This window comes from Eutrigla gurnardus, assembly GCF_963514095.1.
Source record: "Eutrigla gurnardus genome assembly, chromosome: 2".
In the NCBI taxonomy this organism is placed as follows: domain Eukaryota; kingdom Metazoa; phylum Chordata; class Actinopteri; order Perciformes; family Triglidae; genus Eutrigla; species Eutrigla gurnardus.
The window spans coordinates 24084003-24105330 of record NC_139916.1 but is presented as its reverse complement, the minus strand read 5'-3'; the positions used below and the strand labels follow the sequence as shown (position 1 = coordinate 24105330).

The window sequence follows — 21328 nt, the reverse complement described above, 5'->3', positions numbered from 1 at the left end:
TGTTTTAAAATGATGATTCTTCAGTGTTAACGGGAACCAATTGAAACTGACTACAGTATCATTTTGTGGAAGCAATGACTCACACTTTCACCTTAAAAATACTTTTCAGTTAGATCCTACTTGCTAGTTTTATAAAGTATTCAATGGAATTAAATGCAGTTAGGCCAAAGCTTTATATGAGCTTAACTAGGGGAGACTTATTAAGTAAATAAAGAGCTTATTAGAGTATGTAAATTAGTAATAGTCATCAGCATGGTTTATCTTTCTTTTTTCCCAGTTCCTCCGAGACTCTTCTCTGTGTATTATAAATTGAGTATCACGTTCTCAAGTGTAATGCTGCCCATGCATGTTGTGCAGATCATAGGCCTTGTACAGAGCTGTCATAGCTTTAGTGTAATATGTGAAGAAACTTGTAGTAGAGTCTTAGCATGCCGTGGGACTGTGTGGGGGGAAAACTCACCTAAAGGCTGAAACACGGAGCTGCGATGGCCTGGGTCCTTCTGGAGCTGGAGCTCTCTGAGGGAAAACACTGAAGCAGCTAAAAACAAAGAAGGGGGCAGAGAATGACTTAGAAAACAAAGTTGTCCGATCCAATCATGGAATATCACCAAAAGCAAAGTGTTTGTGTCACTCCCTGATCTGGAGAAGGTTGTTCACGCGCTTATCTCATGACGTGCCCATTATCAAAACTCCCTGTACACATCTCCCAAAATCTTCTCCATTGCCTCCAATGCAAAATGCTGCAACTCGGCCATCAACTGGTTCCTCAAAAAAAGCGACCATATTACACCTATTTTAGCTTCTTTACATTGGTCCATGTTGTGTGTATTAGACATGCCCGGCGGCGAGTATAAATATATTCTCGGCTGTTCTCACTGGTTGTGTGCGGTGACAGACAGCCAAGACTCTAGACATCCGCTGCTGTTTTGTCTTGTGTTGCCTCACTTTGTGCAATGCTGCATCGTTAGTCAGTCTTTGTTTTTGTTTCATATTTACTTGCCCTGATTTTATTTGCTGGCTGGTCTTTATTTTGTTTGCTGTAGTTCAGTTTTGCCTTTATTTGCCTTAGGTGGAACCAAAAACACTTCTTAAGAGATGTCAAAACCAGTAACCAATAACAAGTAACTTAATATGAACATTTCAACAGTATCCTTTGCCAGTAGTTCATTTTTTGGCTCATATCTGCAGTATTTTGATAAAAGTTTACAGGCTGTTTGCCTCACAATAACCCTGACTGAATTCAGCTGCTGCCTCTCACTTATTTAGTGATGTACATTTAAAAAAATAAATGTTGAATGATAAAACTATGTTTTTAAACTTTGCTGAACTAAATACAGTTGTCTTTATATTTGCCCATTCACCTGTATTCATTGATGGGCTTAGCTGTGTTTTAAACGGAAACCCACTTGTCGAGAGTTGGAGAAAATAGGTTGGAAAAGCTTTGGATACTTACTATATATTCTAGCTGTCGTATCAGCATTAGCATACAATGAAATCTGGTCAGTCCTATCACCCAGTTACAGTTAGTATTACAGTTAGGCCCAATTATCATTAAAACATGGTGAAAACGCTGTAAAATGGCACTTAAACATGCTCTTTACATTTTGTAAGAATCTTATTTTTTTTTATTGCATCACAAATAGGATACATTCTTTTTTAGTGCACATCCTTTCTAGTGAAAAACTTAAATAGGTTAATCATAAATCGTAGGTTGTCCCTGTATAAATATATTTAAAAAATGGCAACATTGTGTGAGTCTTATTGTATTTTTTAATTACGATGCATTTTTCACTTCTCTACCATAATAGTGAGCTAGACACAATTTTCAAGTAAATTGTGACAATATTGATATATTATATTATATATGATTAACCTTTATTGACCTTTTTGTGTGTGCACTTTATGTGCAATTATTTGGTCAGCATGTGCAAACTGACCAACAACACATTCAGCTATGATTTTTAGAAAGGCCACAGCTGGTATGTCAAAGTAACACATTTACAATGAGTGTGTGAGTGTGTGTGTATGTGTGTGTGTGTGTGTTTATGTCTTACTGTCTGCCAAATTGTGTATGTTATTCCCCAGACTCAGAAAGTAGGAGTGTCGTAAAGCGGCCTCAGCGGAGGTTCTGCTTCTGGTGTCATACTGCAATCACAAACAAAAGCAGCTTCTTAGACCGTCTCTGAAATCACAGTTCAGTTCGGCGTCATATCCAGGTGAGTGAAGGTCACTGTGGTATTGTCTCATACCAGCAGCAGAGCAGATAGCAGGTCGATCCCCTCCGTGTCCAACCTGATGGAGACAAAGAAAATGTTTTGTTTGTATTATGACTACTCAGGCAACAATTACATGCTCATTTTTATAATGACAGTAAATACAGAGCGAGCTGAGACTTATTTACAGCTTAAAAGGCAGTTAAATAAAATTTGATGATGATCAATGGTTTTTGTGGTAATGTAAAAGACAAAACATACTCAGCTGACCAGACAGTAATCAGGGCTCTCAAGTCTCACACATTGGGCGTGAGAAACATGCATTTCAACCTGTTCACACGCTAAATGCCACACCTCGTATTTCTCACATAGAGAAATTTCCAGGAAAATGCCACCAAGTTGGGCCACCAATTCTTTCTAACTGTGACAGCGTCTTGCTTTGAGTGACAAGGTGGACGACCTCGTTTGTTGATATATGGATGTTTGTGGGCTCTACGGTGACTCTGAGTGGTCAAAAAACCCTCTAAACACATTTTGACTGATGCTAAAAAAAATTATTAATTATTTTTTAACAAAAAAAGAAAAAAAAACAGACTCAGTGTGCAAAGGCCTCTAAAGTCATCTCATCATTTCATTTCATTTCACACGGAAACAGACAGTCACACACACACACACACACACACACACACACACACACACACACACACACACACACACACACACACACACACACACACACACACACACACACACACACACACACACACACACACACACTAGGGAGGGCAGATAAGCACCTCAGCACTAAGAAATGTTGAATTCAATAAATAGTTTTATTTGTACAAATGTATGTCTTTTATCAGATTCACAAGTTTTTATCCGCTTTACCGGTCCCTCAAGAGAGTGGAGACAGACTGGAGAGCCCTGCCAGTAAATAGACGATCAGTTAAGATACAAAGCATCAATACGTTCAGAGGGGCTTTTTCTGTACTGCTGCTTTTGTGTTACAGTCGCCATGGTGGTGTGGTGTTCAGGACTTAATTAAGGCAATGGACTACACTCATTGTACTAAATAATATATTCAAATTATTTTTTTTCCATTTAGAACAGCCAGCACATTCATTTAGGATGGTTAACAGAACAGTATAATTGGAAACACTTAGTAGGTGTTCGTTATCAGGAATTAATAAAGGACATAATTAACCTGCACCCAAACTATGGTTTGAAATCTGTTTGTGTTACCTGGGCACATGATTGATGAGACCTTGAGGTCTGTATTGAGGAAAGAGGTAGGATCTAAACTCCTCATTACTACTGATACCAGGCCAAGTCTCTTCTGTTGGAGTTCCTGGAAGACAACGAAATACAGACATATACGGTTGTCATGACCATCACTTGTTTTGATATAATATGATTTTAGGCTGGCCTGTAGGATATTATCATAATGTTCTGCTTCCTTACCCACAAGCCTAAAAACTAAATGTAGCTCCTCCTTCACTGTGGCACCAGGAAACATGGGGCGACCTGTTGCCATCTCAAACAGGATACAGCCCACACCCCTGGAAGAGGACGAAGGACAGAAACATACAGGGAAGAGGAGCAAATAACAAGCGTCCTCCAACGCTTGTGTCCAACAAACAATGCAAAGAGCGCTGATCATAAATGCAAACATGTGTGGTGTGAGTGGGAACATCTTCGCCTTCTGTTCCATCCAGGACGGTGTGTTGAAGAGGCCCCCTATGGTCTGATAAGAGGACATGTAGCTAGGTGAGCTCATAAAAGGCTTTTGTGTAACTAAAGAGCCACAACCAATCCTCAGTGCTCTACCAGGGCTGTGCAGCTTTTCACACTATGGCAGACTGCTAATGAGCAAAAATATATGAGGAAGATTCACATAAATTAAGTTCAAAGTAAGCCCCCTTCAAGAGCCGGTGAGGGTAAAATGAATCGTGAGATGGACAGATAGTCCGATGTGGTGTCAGCAATGATGCGTTGTACCAGACGGCTGTGGTGAAGAGGGAGCTGAGTCAGAAGGCAAACTTTTATCAGTCAACCTATGTTCCAACCCTCACCTATGGCCATGAGCTTTGAGTATTGACCAATAGAAAGCGATCTCAGATACAAGCAAACCAAATGAGCTTCCTCTGTAGGGTGACTGAGCTCAGCCTTAGAGATAAGGTTAGGAGCTCAGACATCAAGAAGGAACTAGAATCACTGATGAGCCACTTATCATTCGCGGAGAGTTGAGGTTATTGGAGAGTTGAGGTTATTGGGGTCTCTGACCAGGACGTCTCCTGCACACCTCCCTTAAGAGGTGTTCCAGGCATGGCCAACTGGGGAGCAGCCCGTGGTAGACACTGGAGGGATCACATCTAGCCTGGGAACGCACCTGGGTCTCCCAGGAGGAGCTGGTAAGCGTTTCTGTGACGAGGGATGTCTGGAATGCCCTCCTAAGCCTGCTGCCCTGTGACCAGCCCCGCATAAGCAGACACAAATGGATGGATGGATGGATGGATGGATGGATTGAAGATTGGATTGTAACACTATTGGATGCCTTTTCTTTCTACAACCGATGATGATGATAATTTCACCAGCTGCAATGCTCCACAGCTGATTGCAGCCAACCACAAGTGTAAATAAATGACCCCAGATGTTTATTGTGATGTTAATGTTTTGGGATACAAGTTAGAATACAGATAGTCAATAAGCAATATTGTACTACTCACCACATGTCGATGGGTGTGGAGTATTCTGTAGAGCCCAGCAACACGTCAGGAGGTCGATACCATAAAGTTACTACCTCATTGGAGTAGGTCTTAGTGGGGACAGACTTGGCCCTCGCCAGACCTGGACAACACAACATGATTAGGTTTTAAAGTTGAGCTGAAGTGAAAAATGCCCTTTTAAACCTTTTAGATCACATCCTCAGTCATATTGTGCACTTATTAACAATAAATGCTGAAAAAATGAAAAACAAAATATGACGCATGCTTACGTCAGATAGTACTGACCAATTTCAACCAATGTTATCATGACACTCATCCATCAATCAATCTGCCCCAGAGCTAGAGAAGTTCATGAGCTAATCTTCTCAAACATCAAATTAAATTCTGTTATGTTCCGCTTGTCTATCCTGTGTAACGTGTAAGATATGGCCAGAGTTTTAGCTACATTTTTTTAGTTACAACATTTAAAAAATGGTAGAATTTCTCCAAAGTGTGACCAAGCTTGCAGAGCCATTCTGGATAACTGACTGGTGGAGATGTTCTGGATAGCAGATCCTTAAATAATCAGAGCCGCTACATGTACCCATTGTGATAATCAGCAAAATGCTGGAATAGTCCCTCTATCAGCTCAAATGCTGTGTTTAGTTAAAACAATTAAACAAAAGTCAGGGAATACTGGTGGGGTTATCAACGCACTTCCAGCACAATATTGACAAAACTCAGAGAGAGGGGCACAGTTGCTAGGATACAGCAAGTAGAGGTGTTAAAGTAAACGGGACAGACAATGTCAAAGTGGCAGAAAATATAATAGAAAAGTGATTGTGGCATCTTATTTCTTGTCTTTACTACCACATTTGTATTTGTTGATGTTCATGTAGGCTGTAAGCGAATTTGCTGTTTTACCGAAGTCGGCCAGTTTGAGCTCGCCCTTGTCATTGATGAGCAGGTTTTGAGGCTTTAGGTCTCTGTGGAGGATTTTCCTCTTGTGACAGTAGGACAGACCTCGCATCAGCTGGAACATGAAGATCTGTTGATGCAAATATTTAAATGATGAGGATCAAAAATTAGACATCAAATTAGACATCTGTATGATTACAATGGTACCTGGATTGTATATATACTGTAGGTATCTTAGTTGGGCATGAACCCCTAACCTATGACCTTTATGAACCTTTATCAAGGAATCAACAGAATGCATCTGCATTGCATAGAAAAACCTCTGTTCTCTTTTCTTCTTTCGTTTTTTCTCTCTCCGTTTGATTATTTGCATTTTGGTCCTCGAGTTCAATTACAAGGTAGCCATGCCCTAAAGCATACCCTGCTTTATTGTTTATTTTACTCTAAATTAGACTAATATTTAGTAAATGAACATCATGCTGTATTTGAGAAAACTAGCAATTGAGACCAACAACTACAATGTTTACTGAGATAATAAACCGGTGAGAAGGATGGTAATTTTCTCATAGCCTTCTATATAATCTGACTTCTTTTTGGAAGGAGTCCAAGTATAAGGCATTTCTGCATTAGCTTCACTTTTCAGAACCGGAGGTTGCTGCCTGGTTAACACCTGCTGTCTTCCCCCAAAAAGTAGCCGTATAGGTTGTCTGTGCAGGCAGCATATTACGACACCATATTAACATTTATTGTTAGACGACAACTTCTAGCTGACAAAGTCCATGTAGGGAAAAGGTCGTAATAAATAATTCAAATACAGGACTTTCACAAAGGAGACCACTGTTTATGTCCTGTCTAAAACCAAAAGTCAATACATCATGCATCCTGTCTGAACAGCTCAACGGGTTAACGTATAGATGTAAATTAACCTATGGATCTAGTCAAAAATCTTGATGGTTAACCAATTAACAGTTAACTGTTGACATCCCTACTTAGTACGTAACTATGTCAGTACTTAATCACATCACTACTGTGTATCATACTAATTTCAAACCAAACCATAATCTTTTCCTAAACATAAGTAGTTCCCTTTGAAAACCACGTGTTTAAACAGCCTCATAACGTTAAATAGAACGATCATATAGAGTTTTAGGAGTAATTTGAACAACCTGTTGCGTCGTTGAGGTATGAGGACGTGTTGGATTGATTTTAGGCATTTGCACAGAACCAATACAAGTCCATCTCTCTGGTATACAGCTAGAAGTGGTTGACACCTGATTCATGTATTCATGTGTGTAGCTCACCTTGACGTTATGCATGCTCATGAGATTCCCACAGTTGTCCAAGTACTGTTTAAGGTCACTGTCCTGGAAGACACAACAGCCACAGTGTCCACATTCAAAATCTACCCATGGTCCACCCAGAGGTCAACACCTTTTGAACACCTGCGTGCTGAACTGCAGATATACTCACAAGATACTCAAACACCAGAGTGAGGCAGCGGTCTGTGTGGATGATGTCGTGCAGTGTGACGATGTTGGCGTGTTTCAGGTTCTTCAGTAGAGACACTGGGTGGACACAAGAGGAAGAGTTGAGTTGTACTCTTTTCTCCAGGCGCCTAAAATGTGTCTCGAGCTCAATAAGAGAAACAGTGGAAACTATATAAACCAACAGCCTGGAGCTCTGACAACAGCTTAGCTGCAGTACAAACTGCATCTGTGGTTTAGTCTAAAGTTAGCTGCTCTGTCCTAGAGAAATCATGTAAATGTTAATTAGTCTCAATGACATACAACACATTAATCCTATATAGTATACTCACCTTTATCGCACATTATTTTTTCAGTTATTATCATAATTATATGTAATACTTACAGGGTCATTTAGGTGTTTTTCAACATGGATCCTAGTTTCCCATGTTTTTGTGTGACTAATGTGGAAAACACTTTTTTAAATTCCAGTATTGAGTGAGAACACTGCAGCCAACAGCTGGCTGAAATGTAATGATATCGGGCACTTTAAATCAACTAAAAGTGCACATTTTTGCCATGCAATGACTTCTTCATAGTTGACAATTTAACTGATTTCCATAAGATGCAGGCTGTCTGCAACATTCTCGCTCAATACCGAACCAGTTTCAAAATTGTGATCCCATTGGTCACTTGGACACAAAAACAGGGGAAATATGGTTCATGTTTACAATACCAGAAAAAACCCTTCAACCTCTTATGCAAAGAGACAATGATGCTTGCACAGCTGGACGTTTTTTTTTTTTTTTTTTTAATTGAATAGCTGTTTGTAGTTTGCCGAGGTGTTCCTGGAGCCACCATCATTTTCCATTTCATTTGCAGGTTGCATTATTGCACAGGTGTCAACAGCACACAACATTTGTTTTATTTTGAAATTCTATTGCCACTTTTCAAGTGTGTATGTGGCAACATGGATTTTCAATATTTTGGTTTAAGGAACTAGGTCAGAATAAAGATGACTTTGACAACCATGTGCAGCTACAACAAAGCTATATTCAAGTGATTGTGTGTTTGTTGTTGTGCGTGTATACCCTCTCTGATAGCGGTGCAAGGTGCTCCCTCCTCGTGCTCCAGCCGAATCTCCTTTAACGCCACCAGGTTCTCTGTCAGTTTGCTTCGACCTTTGAACACTGTGGCATACGTCCCCTATGAACACACACACACACACACATGCATGTGACATTCTGATAATAATATATTTTAAGGAGCTGTTACCGGCAGGTCTTTTTTTATTATTATTAATTAAGTTAAATTGACTGAAGTCTCATCATCATCCATAGCACATAAACAGCCTCAGATAATTTAATTCCAACTGCCTGAATGAGGTTAGATGGTGGAGGTTAGATTTTCCTTCACATATATTCAAACTCCTGACAATTCTTCTGTCATTACGTGGTTGATCATAGATGTTCTTATGACCAACTACTGAAAGCTGAAAAGAGAGCAAAACTTTATGGATACTGAGAAATCAAACCATGACAAATGAGGTACTTTTATAATGGCTGAATGTGTAACACACTGTCATCCACAGCAAATAAACCAAAGCCATGCCTTCGCGAACCACTTGTGATTGCTGACTACAAAAGCCGCACTTTTCGAATCCCTCGTAAACCGCTGTGATCTGCTGCTGAGCCTTGTGACTGGGATGAAGTCACACAGCTTCTGTCACGAATGATTCCTAACTCCTTAAGGCAACAACTGCTCCCTGATACATGGTGAGAGCTTTTAGGTGCACCGGCTGTGTCGTGCAATCTTTAAAGCCCTCCTCATCCTCAGTGTGAGCTTGCATTATCATCCTACACAGGACAACGTGTCTCAGGATGTGTTTTATTCTTCCTAAGCTGTGGCAGCCAAGCCCAACCAATGCAAGAACATGGACATGTGGGTATAGTGTTTGTGTTTGTCTTGTTTTGGCATTTAAACAAACCTGAATGTGTGGTATCTGTTTTGAAAGGCTCACTTCTCCCCTGAGGGGCTTGACTCACAACAAGTCTGGGAAGTATAATGAAGACTCTTGTGGTCAGCACGGTCGAATTATACATCAGAGAGATCATTTGCCCGTGTCTGATAACGCTCCCTCCAGCATTGCTGTCTGAAAAGTGTTAAAAGGTGAATGTTTGAGTAATCAGCAGACGTACCTCACCCAGTTTGCCAAGCTTTACGTACGTCTCCAGTTTCCCAAAGCCAATGTCAGACTGGAGGCATAAGGAAAAAGCCATATTAATCTGTTATGAGTCACTCTTCTGATTAAAGAACAGTCAAAGGATCACATTTGCAAACATTACTGAATGTTTTCTTTCTATCTAATTAGGTCTGTCAACCCACCAGGAAAAAAATGCCTCTTTATGGAATTAATACAGAAGGTCAAATAAATATAATAATAGCAGGAAAGCAAGATAAGAGGATTAGCCATTTGCAGACAGGAAATATGCTGTGTAATATGAGCTGGGATATGGATTGTAAAATAAACAAGAAGCCAAACATGTTTGCTAATATGATATTTATAGCTAGTTAGATTAGATAAACAAACAGACTTACAGCAGTCACTTCAATATGTAATATAATATACAACACTAACATACAGGGCATTGTATATGATAATATATTATAGACATATACTGTACGTATGTAGTCATACAAATCACTAACCAGTGATGCACGTCGCGACATGCGACTGAGGGGTTTACTGAGCGGCGAGTTTTCACTCTCCATCTGCAGTTTCTTGAGAAACTCTGGAGGCAGGCGGATGTCCATGGGCAAAGACATGCGCTTACTGACGTCCTGCAGGATTGTGGGTGAAGGGTTAAACATTATTGGTTTGTCAAACTGACTCACACCTCATACGGCCATGAGCTATCCTTCCCTTCTCATCACGTTTGCTGACCTTCCATTATCATTATCAACACCCTGGATACACTTTCATTTCTGTACATGCCAGATTCTAATTTGGCATGTTTTATGATGGGTCTTTAAATGGTAAATTATGGTTTTGTTTATGATACAAACATTATTGATGGTGTGTCTTGTTCCCATCCTGCCATTCTCCATTCCTCCTCTTTCCTCCGCTGTCACCAGACATCCTCTTTGTGCTACCCATCTCCAGCAACCGGAGGCCTAATCATTACAATAAATCTTCATCTGCATCCTGGTCTTCATCCTGCATTTTGGTCCCCTGACAAACATACTGCCATGATGAATATATAAAAAATGGCATTCTGGGTGGAGCAACTGGCAGAGTATAAAGTGTGACATAGTCCGCAAAAGGTGGTGGGAGTTGAGGTGGATGGATCAAACAAACACAGAACTTTCGTTCATGACATTGCCGTCCATGACATCGCTGTTCATGACATCACCATCCATGACATCGCTGTTCATGACATCACCGTCCATGACATTACCATTCATATCCTGTGCAAAACTAAAAATTTTGCACCTTTGTCACCTCAGTCGTAAGTCAGACGTTGGTGTCATTAGCCACATGACTCACATGAGTCGCCATTCATGTGAATAATTTCTCACTCGCTCGTCACGTGAGTCGCTAGTCAGTGAAGTTAGCTTCAACCGCACTGTTTTCTTAAACCTAACTAAATGTCTTTGTTGTCTAAACCTAACTTCCTGGGATATTTTGATATTTTGAAAAGACAAAATGCAACAAGGCTGATGCTCAAGTGCTACAATATGTGTCATAGTTTGAAGTTTAGGGACAATGAGCAAGCTACATTGATTGACACATTAGTGTGAGTCTCCATTGAATCTTTAAATTAGTATAAATTTAAGACTTAATAATGACATTCATCGAGTTATTTGCTCTACTTGTGTCTTCCTACAAATGCATACATGATGGCGTTTTAGATATTGATGAAGTGCCTTGACATTTGTGAGCTATTAAAGGCCCAGAAGACCCAAATGGATGCTTTCCATTGTTTGAATGATTGGACCTTTGCTTAGGTTGAAGGTGAGCAGAGCTACACTGGGAATTACATGTCCCAGTCAGTTTACACCACACACGGTCCTGAGGAAAGGCTAATCTCTTTCTGTGCCAGAAGTCATTAGTTAATAAAGTCAAGTCTGGGCTTGCAAATGTTAATGTGTTAACAAATCAATTTTGCTCTGTTGAACTGTCCATTGTAAAGGTCGTCCTGATGAATTAGTGAAACTAATTCACTAAAAGCTAAAAGACATGGTTATATATCAGCTAAAGAGATTTTTCACATCCTGCTTACCATGAAATTACCCTTATTAATGACTCTAGAAAGCATACATTAATCACAGCTATTAGTCACAACTTGTCAACCCTTTGATTAGAAAGTGGTTCATACTGCACTTTTCCTACACTTATTGAATGAAGCGATCCAGATTATCTAAGCTCCCCAGCCCTCTCACTGTTGCAACATTATTTCTGTCTTCACAGCAGCAAATCCTTCCAGAGCACCCGCCCCCCTCTGGCATCACTTCGATTGACTGTCTACTACAAGTTGCGTGGAGCATGAGAGACAGATACAGAGTGAATCACACTCGTTCCACTGGGAATTTATTCTGAAAAGGTGGAACTGTGAACGCGTTCACATTTCCAATAAAAGAGTCTGGTGCTCTGGGGAGGGATGAAATCTTCCGAGGTGACTCATCTCATTGAGCTGGCAGAGGTGGAAATGTAGAAATGAGATGGGAACAGGAGAAGCAAGTACTACGGGCCACTGGTGATATCTATGTCAGACTGATTTTTCATGCTTTTTACGTGCACTTGAACTCTGACGCTTTCCAATCAGCGCTCAATCAGCAGCACATAAATCATAAATTACTGTGGTGGAAAAGCTTGACGGCATGTGACTACTGCATGACAGGAAACAAAAATGAACACTTCACCTGTTAACCCCTCATCTGCCGTAATAACCTGCATTCTCCTACAGGTGCTCTTGGAGCCTCTGCTGCTTACCTCCATGGAGAAACGTCTGTGCTGGGCCTTGGTGGCATGGAAGTGGAGGTGCGACGGAGACTCAGCTCCTGGTGTTGTTGTGTCAGGGCTCGAAGGACTGGCATCATGAGATGGCGGACCCAGTCTGTCCGGAGTCAGGCCTGATGAAGGAGAAACATAATCGCAGGTCAGTGACAATGGAAAGAGAAACAATGTTGTGCCAGGCCACCGAAAGCTTTCAGAACAGCTTCAACGATAATTGGTAAATTATTCAAGTCTCTGGAACGCAACATGTAGTTCATCTGCATTTATAATCAGTTAAATGTTAAGGTCATTGCATATGATTTTGAAAATGTAGTTATCAAACAAAAAGTCATTCCATTCTGGCTATGTTGGGGTGCTGAATTTCTGACTAAGGTAAGGTAAAGTGCTTTTATTGTCATACATTGTACAATGAAATTGCGATGGTCAGATGGAGGGTTAGTCCTGAGTGCGCCGCCACTATAGGCCAACCTGACCCGATTCCGAACACGTTTTTCATAATGGGAGGGAATCGGAGAACCTGGAGGAAACCCTAACAAGTACAGAGAGAACGTGCAAACTCAACACAGAAAGGACCTGGGACGGACCAGGTTCAAACACGTGACCTTCCTGCTGTGAGGCAACAGCGCTAACCACTGTGCCACTGTGCCCCCGAAGTCGAGAAATCCAAAATTATTGCACGTTAAAAATAATTACGACCTCACATTAGGTCAATCATGTTTGCACACCGACTCCGAAACTTTTCTCAGTCAGAAAAGTTTTTGGAACAGGTTCAATTTTCTGCATATTTCACAGCTCAAAAAGCGTTTTGAGAGTTGTTTGACCACTCAGAGCCACCGTAGAGCTGCAAACATCTAAATATCAACAGACAAGCTCATCCACCTTGTAACTCAACAGTCTGAAGGCTATAAAGATACAGAGATAAAGGACAGATCTTGGCACAAGCAGCAGAGCAAAGCTAACATAATTCAAGGTCAACTTTACAGCTAAGTGTTAAAGTCATCTCAGAAGCTCAATGCAATGCATGGTATTGACGCCATGGTATATATAGTGACCTGTCAGCTACAAGGTAGCCACACCCTAAAGCATACCCTGCTTTACCAACTATTTTACTCCAAATGGACCATAATTTACTAAATGAACATCATGCTGTATTGAAGAAGACTTGAAACTAGAGATTGAGACCATAAACTCATGTTTACAATGTTTACTGAGATATTAAATCCAGAGAGAAGTAAGGTCATTTTCTCATAGACTTTCATGCAATCAGACTTCTTTTTGCAACCAGAGGAGTTGCCCCCTGATGGTCAGTAGAGAGAATGCAAGGTTATGGCACTTCTGATTTGGCTTCACTTTACAGAACTGGAGGTTGACTAGAACCACTGATGACGCTGAACACGTATCTCTGGTCCATGCAAACCATTTAATCCAGCCAGCTCCTGACATCCAAGTGAATATCAACCCCAACCCTAATGCCCACATTTTTTCAATAAAATCACCTCTCATCTTTTTTTTTTAGTAACTTCAATATTTTATGACATAAAATTGTTAGTAAGTTAATAATCAGTTAGCTTTAGAGAGGCTGGTTGTGTTTGTACAAAGCCAGCTGTTTCCAGTATTTATGCTAAACTAACCAAAACTGACTGGCTAGAGTGTCAGTCTTCTTATCTTATCTTATGTCTCAATATGTGCATTGTGAAAGCGGCCCCATTTAGTGACTAATCCGGAGAGTATTTAAACCTTTTTTCCATCTTCTCTCATCACATTACTGCTTTGCTTCGGTTTTTCTGCACAAAGGACTGTGACCATGAGAGAGACAGTTAAAAAAATACATTTGTCAGTCAAATCTGCAATGGTGTCCCCGTCTCTAATTGAGCTCAAACATAGTTCTGCGTTAAGCCTCTGTACATATGTTAACGTCGTAGCTTCTTAAGAATGCAGCAGTGAAACCAGATGGAGACTGCTCGATCTCAGACTGGTCAGCTTTGGCTGCACGCTTTGTGTGTCTGCCAATGGGAAATGGACTCTCCAAGACGATGAACATGTAGGAGATTCAAGCAAAAAGCAAATGTGTCAGACAACTGAACGGTGTCCTCTCCAGCATTGCATTGTGACAGCTATCCAGGCCACTGTGGTGGGAAGAACTGCCTTTGATCCTGATCATACAACATATGGCTCACTCACTGATGTGTGTTTGATGCGTTGTTGCTCTCTTTTGAACGTTACCCGCTGTGAGGTTCCCGCTGCAGTTTGATCTCCTGTTTCAATAGTGAGTGCTGGTCGCCTCACCGGTGTGGCAAGTGTGGGCTGCGACGGGGACATCTCCATTTCATCAGCAGGCTCTAAGCGTGCGTACGTCTGTGTTACAACCATTTCCTAGAAAGGAAATCCTTCTTTCCATGCAGATAATGACTAACAAGGAAAGCAGGTCCTGATTTAAAGGAGGAAGTCTCACATGGCTCCTTTAAGCCTCCCCCTCACTCAACACATGGACACACGACCTACGGCGTCTCTCATACTACAGGAAATTAAACAGTGTTCAATTAAACACCAAACATCTTATATATCAAGCTGCTGGTGTATCAGCAACAATGTGAAAGAAGGTGTTTGTCACAGCAAAACAGAGACTTTTAACAGGCTACTTCTTTATCAGAATGACTGACAGTCTAAATGAGCCAGGGGGATGAAATGACAACCTGCTCCTTATTCATTTGAATATCACAGCGACAGCGATCCTTTGATCTGATGCTAATTAGAGTCGGTGAAGACAACACTGATATGAGCGCACACACACGCACACACTGTGTCTGATTGCTGTGATATACTGTAGTTAGATGCCTGCTAGATGTTGTGGGAAAACCCAAAGATGGTACACTGCTGTAGCATTACCATGTACAAATTGTGGTTGCAATGAGTGGGAAACAGAGGACTCAGGAAAGAAATAACCCTGGAAGTGTGTTGATGAATAAGCTTCATTAACAATGGCAGAATTAATCCCCTGCTCATGTTTGAAACACATTTTCATATTGACAGGTTTAAGGCCTTTACACACATGGAAATGCAAAATGCTGCTTGTGCGAAAGTGTACAACATGAGGCTTTAAAGGAGAACTAGTCAGCATGATGAGGTCTCATTTAACAACTTGTTAACCACCTTTTTAAGACAGGTAGAACTTCAAAACAAATTCACAAGAGGGGTATGTATTGACCTATTTTATATCTGGGAACAAAACCTTTAAATCTCTTAAGCTTGTGTTGTGCTTGTGCAGAGAGTTTATTTCAGGCATGTAACCAAAATCCAATTAAAAAACCCATTGACTTCAAAACAAGGGAACAATTTAAAGATGTACTCATTTGTGGGTTTTAGGACTCAAAGTACATTATATTTTTTTTCCTGCTCCTTCCATCCAAAGTAAGCTATAGCTAGTGAACAACATGGCGAATGTAACTGTTAAAAAGCTTTTTTGGGAGATAGTGAAGATAAAATAAAAAAAAATAAAAAAAATACTATATACAGGGCTTTCTACCACAAGAACAAGACCAGGGGCCCGTTTCACAAAGCAGGTTCAACAAACTCTGAACTTAACCCTGAACTCTGAGTTGACCAACTCTGAGATGGGCAACTCTGAGTTTTCGGTTTCAGAACAGTGGTTTTGAATTAGTTCAGTCAACTCTGAGGGCCCTAGTTTCGTAGACCAGCGCAGGGTGGCGCAGCCGGCGCAGTGCAAGTTTCGACCCGCGCAGCCTTGCGCACCGTCAGTTTGGCAGTTTGGTAGATCGCCTGCGCCAAGATGGGTGTGGCGGCGCAGCAGGGAGAGGCGTCACAGATTCAGCTTGGCGTAGCGGAAGTTTCGTGGCAAAAAGCCTCGCCGAGACTGCGCTGAAAGCTCGCCAGCTCCAACCTGGTCTACTTTCGGCGCAAGGCGTAAATAAAGTCCATTGATTCAATGCGAATCACAGCTGGCGGATCGGAAGTTTGGCGGACCGGCGCGCAGTGCGCACACGTCACCGAGACCTCACAGGCAGGTTTCCACAGTTCCAGGCACATTTAACCTTTCTGTCGTGTTCGGGTCAAATCTGACCGATTTCCTACTTTCATCAATCATAAATATTGTGTTTTACATTTTATTGTCTCAAGGCCTTATGATATCCTCCACACTAGGCATTTGAACATATACAGTTGATGATCACCACTTTCGTTGAATTTTGAGTGGTTAAATCAACTTTGTAACACCTGTGGTGTTCCCGGTCAAAAATGACCGCCATAGGAAATGAATGGGTGACCCTAGTTTGTGTTCATCCATCAGATAGTATACAACCACAAATCCACCACCGCCACTACACACACACACACACACACACACACACACACGCACACACACACACAGACACACACACACACACACACACACACACACACACACACACTACACCCCACGTGAACCCCTTTCAGACTGAATAATTAGGTGTCTCCTCTTCTCACCTCTTTCCTGCACTTATGTGCCTCTCCCCAATGTGAACCACACTTTTTGATACAAAATGTATCATATCTTCACACAGACCACCTACTGTATATAAAGCTTTATTTGTGTATTGCTGTCATTTTACTCTGAACACAATGAGTAGGTGCCTGATCAGACGATTTTCTGCCAGAGAGGCTCTTGACCTTTTTTTTTCAAACTGATGAAGAAGGGATTGAAGTCGAACCGGAAATAGAGGAGGATGTCTCAGAAATAGAAGACAACATCGATCCTGATTTTGACCCAGACCATCGTGAGACCGACCAGTCAACAGATGGTGAGGAAGAGGCACCTGAGGAAGAGGCACCTGAGATGACATTCCAGTCCAAGGATGGCAACATGATCTGGTATTCATCCACACAGGACAGAGGAGGCAGAGCAAGAGTTTAGGATATTGTTAGGATGACGCCAGGGCCAACACGGAACACAACATCTCATGTGGATGACATCAAGTCCAGCTTCCAACTCTTTTTACCAGAGTCCATTATGGAAATGATGCTGATGACAAACCTGGAGGGGAGGCGTGTGTTTGCAGACACATGGAAAGCATTGAACCAGGTAGACCTCCAAGCCTACATGGGTCTGTTGATTTTAGCAGGAGTATATCGGTCCAACAATGAGGCTACAAAAAGTCTGTGGGATGCGGAGTCAGGGAGACCTTCTGGTCAACTATGTCCCTGCAACAGTTTCATGTCCGCTCACAAGTTATCCGATTAGATGACAGAACTTCACAACCTTTCCGACCTTGCCTACGTTTGCAAGGCACACTCAGACCTGATTGCAAAATGCCAATCCTGTGTGTGAAGACACGCACACACACACCCACACACACACCCCATATACACACACACACACACACACACACACACACACACACCCCACACACACATTCACACATGGATAATGTGTTCATGCTGATATTCTGATGTTTTGTGAATTTGGTCTCTGTTTTGATTTTTTTTTTTACAATACACGCAAATTTTGGAATAAAGTGTACAATTTCAATATTCACTGCAGTTATTCATGTAAACCAGTAGTCTGAGACATTGTTAACAGCTTAGAGGGGAGTAAAATAAAATTTGGTGATGATCAGTGTTTCTTGTGTTAATGTAAGAGCAGTTAAAACAGGCCGGTCAAATTTGACCGGGAACACTAAAGTAAGGGGGGAGAAACGAACACGACACAAAGGTTAAATGCAATAAATAATCACAACAAACACTATTTAATGCAACTCATTGAATCAACACGTGAATTTATATCTATATAGATTGTCCCGTCACATCTGACGTCAGATCAAAGGCGGATGGCACGCGTAACGGAAACTCAGCCTCTCGGACCAAAACATCTCCCTCTCTCTCTCCTGTTTTTTATAATATGGGCATCGTTATTATTATGATACGCGCGCACAGCGCGTGATGCGCGTGGTGGGAGCGGCGGCGCTGCTTCTGTCATCGGGTTGTCAAGTGACGGAACTTGCACTGAACCTCCCCTAACGCATTAAAGGAGAGGAGAGGAGCTCATTTGATTGGTGAAGATCTGAATCGGCTGTGTTAATCCCAGTCCACGCCTCGTCTCCTCCTCGTCTCCCACTCACGCCTTCTTCTCCTCCCTCTTTCCCACTTGGGCCGGTGGGCGAGACGGGAGGTGTGCCTGCGCGAGCCTGCGCGGTGCACGAAACTTGCAAAGTCCAGGCGGACACACCCCGTCGGCGCGGCGCAGGTGCGCTGAAAGCTGACTGCGCCTGGTCTACGAAACTAGGGCCCAGAGTATGTAAACTCTGAGTTATGCGCATGCCTGCCGACTCTACAAAGCCATCATCAATGGAGCTCCGATACTACGATTCACCATGGCAATGGGGAGAGCGTTATTAGATATTACTGAGTGTTTATGTAGAAAACAAGCTCATCCTGAGAAAGCGGAGCAACGTAACTGCAGCAAAGTAGCGATAGTTGGCGTGGCAGACAATTACTGCCCGATCTAATGTGTATAACTGAATGAAACAGTCTATTGATCTAAAGGTAATAAGTCTTTATTTTCGGCCTTGCAGAGCAACGCTGTTGTGTAATGGTTAGCAATGCTGCCTTACTGAGTGTTTATGTAGAAAACAAGCTCATCCTGAGAAAGCGGAGCAACGTAACTGCAGCAAAGTAGCGATAGTTGGCGTGGCAGACAATTACTGCCCGATCTAATGTGTATAACTGAATGAAACAGTCTACTGATCTAAAGGTAATAAGTCTTTATTTTCGGCCTTGCAGAGCAACGCTGTTGTGTAATGGTTAGCAACGCCGCCCACGGTGCAGGCGACAGGGGTTTAACTCCCGTAGTTCACAAAGTAGTGCAATGAATAAATGATCATTTTCATATAGGTTTAATCCCCCCAGGCACAGAAAGAAAGTGGCTTCAGTTGAAAATTAAGCATAAGAATATTGCGCAAATACGTTGACTAAGGCATATGATTTTAATCATATTTCACATATTAAACAGTAAATATAAGCAGGCATTTCAACACAGAAATGTACTTAAACATTTCATAAATCTCCCATTCGCAAAAACGCTAGTTCCGCAAAGAATCTGGTTGCGGATTATGTCCGCGATATGAAATGTTGAAAATGTCGGAGAATATTGTTTAGATAATATCTAATGTGATTGGAAGGAAAGGTAATCAAAATCCTCTCCCGACGCAAATTTGCTAGAATCACTTTTATTTCCATATCGATTAGGTTGACGATGAAAGGACGGCACAATTTTCAGAGTTGGTTCAGATTCCGGAAAAAGGCGGAGACATGTAGGAGAAACTCAGGGTTTGTTGAAGAAAACCTGCCAGCGAGCAGGTTAGGTTCACAGAGTATGTTACCCGGGTAACTGACTCAGATTTATGCTGAACTGGCTTTGTGAAACCGAAAAACCAGAGTTTCCCTCATCTCAGGGTTAACTAACTCAAGGTTTTCACTAAACCTGCTTTGTGAAACAGACCCCACGTGTCCCACAGTAAACCTGATGTTCATTTTAGTTGCCAAAAATAATTGTTGGATTTGTTGTTCGTTAATTGAAGCCTAATCATAAAAAAACTAAAAAAATAAACAGACACCTAACTAAGTGGTTTTCTTGTCTTATCCCTAATTAAGTCTTTCTTGCCTAAACCTTACTAAGTGCTTTTCTTGCCTAAATCTAAGTTGTTGCAAGCATGAGCAAAAGTATGATTTTCATAGTCATAGCCATTTTATGACTATTTCACAAACAACACTTTGACCGTAACAGTCTTATAGCGCTAACTGAGGCATGACTAAATATTTCCCGTGGCCAAGCAGGTTAGATTGCTGGGAATAGTGGCTCATGGTGCTTTTCCTGTAAAAGCATATGGCAGTGTGTTTTGGACAACAGCCAGTCAACATAACCAAGATAAGAAATTTTCAGCTCCTTAGTAATACAGTCTCTGTGACATTGTGCAACTGTATGCCAAAGAGTTTGGTTATTTCAAGGCTCAACTAACTCACTGTAACATACAGCTGAACCCTTTCACCGACAGGGTTCATTACAGTGGGGAGCCATTCAAAAGCATTTTTTTCATGCAGTTTTCATGGAGTTTTTGGTATAGTTGCACCTCCGCCACTATAGACGCTAGTGCATCATCCCATACACTGTCATCCATCAGCCAGCTGTTGTAAATGCAACTAAAATTTATCAAAACCAACATGAAACGCTGGAAATATCTAGCCAATCATTTTTGGAGATCCTTGCAGATAAGATTTCTTTTTGTTGAGAGAACTTACTTCCTTACTTTTACTTTTTCTTGAAAGTATTTCGTCCACAGTAACTTTTTAGTCTGTAAATCAATTGGTTTATGTTATTAGAATGAACGTTTTCGTAACAAAAAATATAGTCTGACAATATTTTCAGTTATTTTGGTCAAAAATATGTATTAATTAATTAATTAGGTAGGGTAGGGAGGGGCTAACGAGTAAAAGGTTAGGAGCAGAGTGGGGGGGGGGGGTGCTAAATTAAATTTTATACTTTCACCATAATATAGTGTTTTATTCATTCATCATCCCAAGTGGACATGAAAGACTCAAGTTCACTGAGGTTGCCATAATTGAGACATGAAAGGGATTTATTAAATCAACTGACTTGAATAAGTGATTGGTTCCTCCTTTAATCAGGATTTGTTTCTTGCAGCACATCCTCTGCAGAGACAACTGTGTTGAGGAAGAAGCACCGATGTGTCACGCCGGCTTATGTGATTACTGTCACATTTGTATGGGAGCTCAGCAAAACAGCCTTTAATGGACTAATATATGAAGAGTGAACAAGGGGATTCTGCCTAATGTGAACTATTAGTGGATTATCAGGCACTAAGTCCTGCCTGCCCCAAATGACAATGACTCAAAGAGAGACACATGTACTTTTTCTTAGCTTCAACATAAGTTCAGTTCAGTTCAGTTTATTTCTTTGTCCCAAATGGGCAATTTGGTTGCAGACAGGATCACATACCACACAAC

The 21328-nt window shown here is 41.3% G+C and overlaps 1 protein-coding gene across 1 annotated transcript in view; it reads right to left on the bottom strand.

Moving 5' to 3' along the window:
- Nucleotides 1–21328, bottom strand: part of cdk18 (cyclin dependent kinase 18) — a 48793-nt gene that overhangs the window by 1995 nt on the left and 25470 nt on the right. Inside the window, exons 3-15 of the mRNA XM_084023854.1 lie at nucleotides 12293–12432; nucleotides 10009–10140; nucleotides 9498–9554; nucleotides 8391–8505; nucleotides 7307–7401; nucleotides 7138–7200; nucleotides 5843–5966; nucleotides 4940–5060; nucleotides 3675–3772; nucleotides 3456–3561; nucleotides 2250–2292; nucleotides 2055–2145; nucleotides 461–538 (exon numbers count right to left, since the gene is read on the bottom strand). Of these exons, the coding sequence (XP_083879980.1) occupies nucleotides 461–538; nucleotides 2055–2145; nucleotides 2250–2292; nucleotides 3456–3561; nucleotides 3675–3772; nucleotides 4940–5060; nucleotides 5843–5966; nucleotides 7138–7200; nucleotides 7307–7401; nucleotides 8391–8505; nucleotides 9498–9554; nucleotides 10009–10140; nucleotides 12293–12432 (1263 nt within the window). The remainder of the gene's footprint in view (nucleotides 1–460; nucleotides 539–2054; nucleotides 2146–2249; nucleotides 2293–3455; nucleotides 3562–3674; nucleotides 3773–4939; nucleotides 5061–5842; nucleotides 5967–7137; nucleotides 7201–7306; nucleotides 7402–8390; nucleotides 8506–9497; nucleotides 9555–10008; nucleotides 10141–12292; nucleotides 12433–21328) is intronic.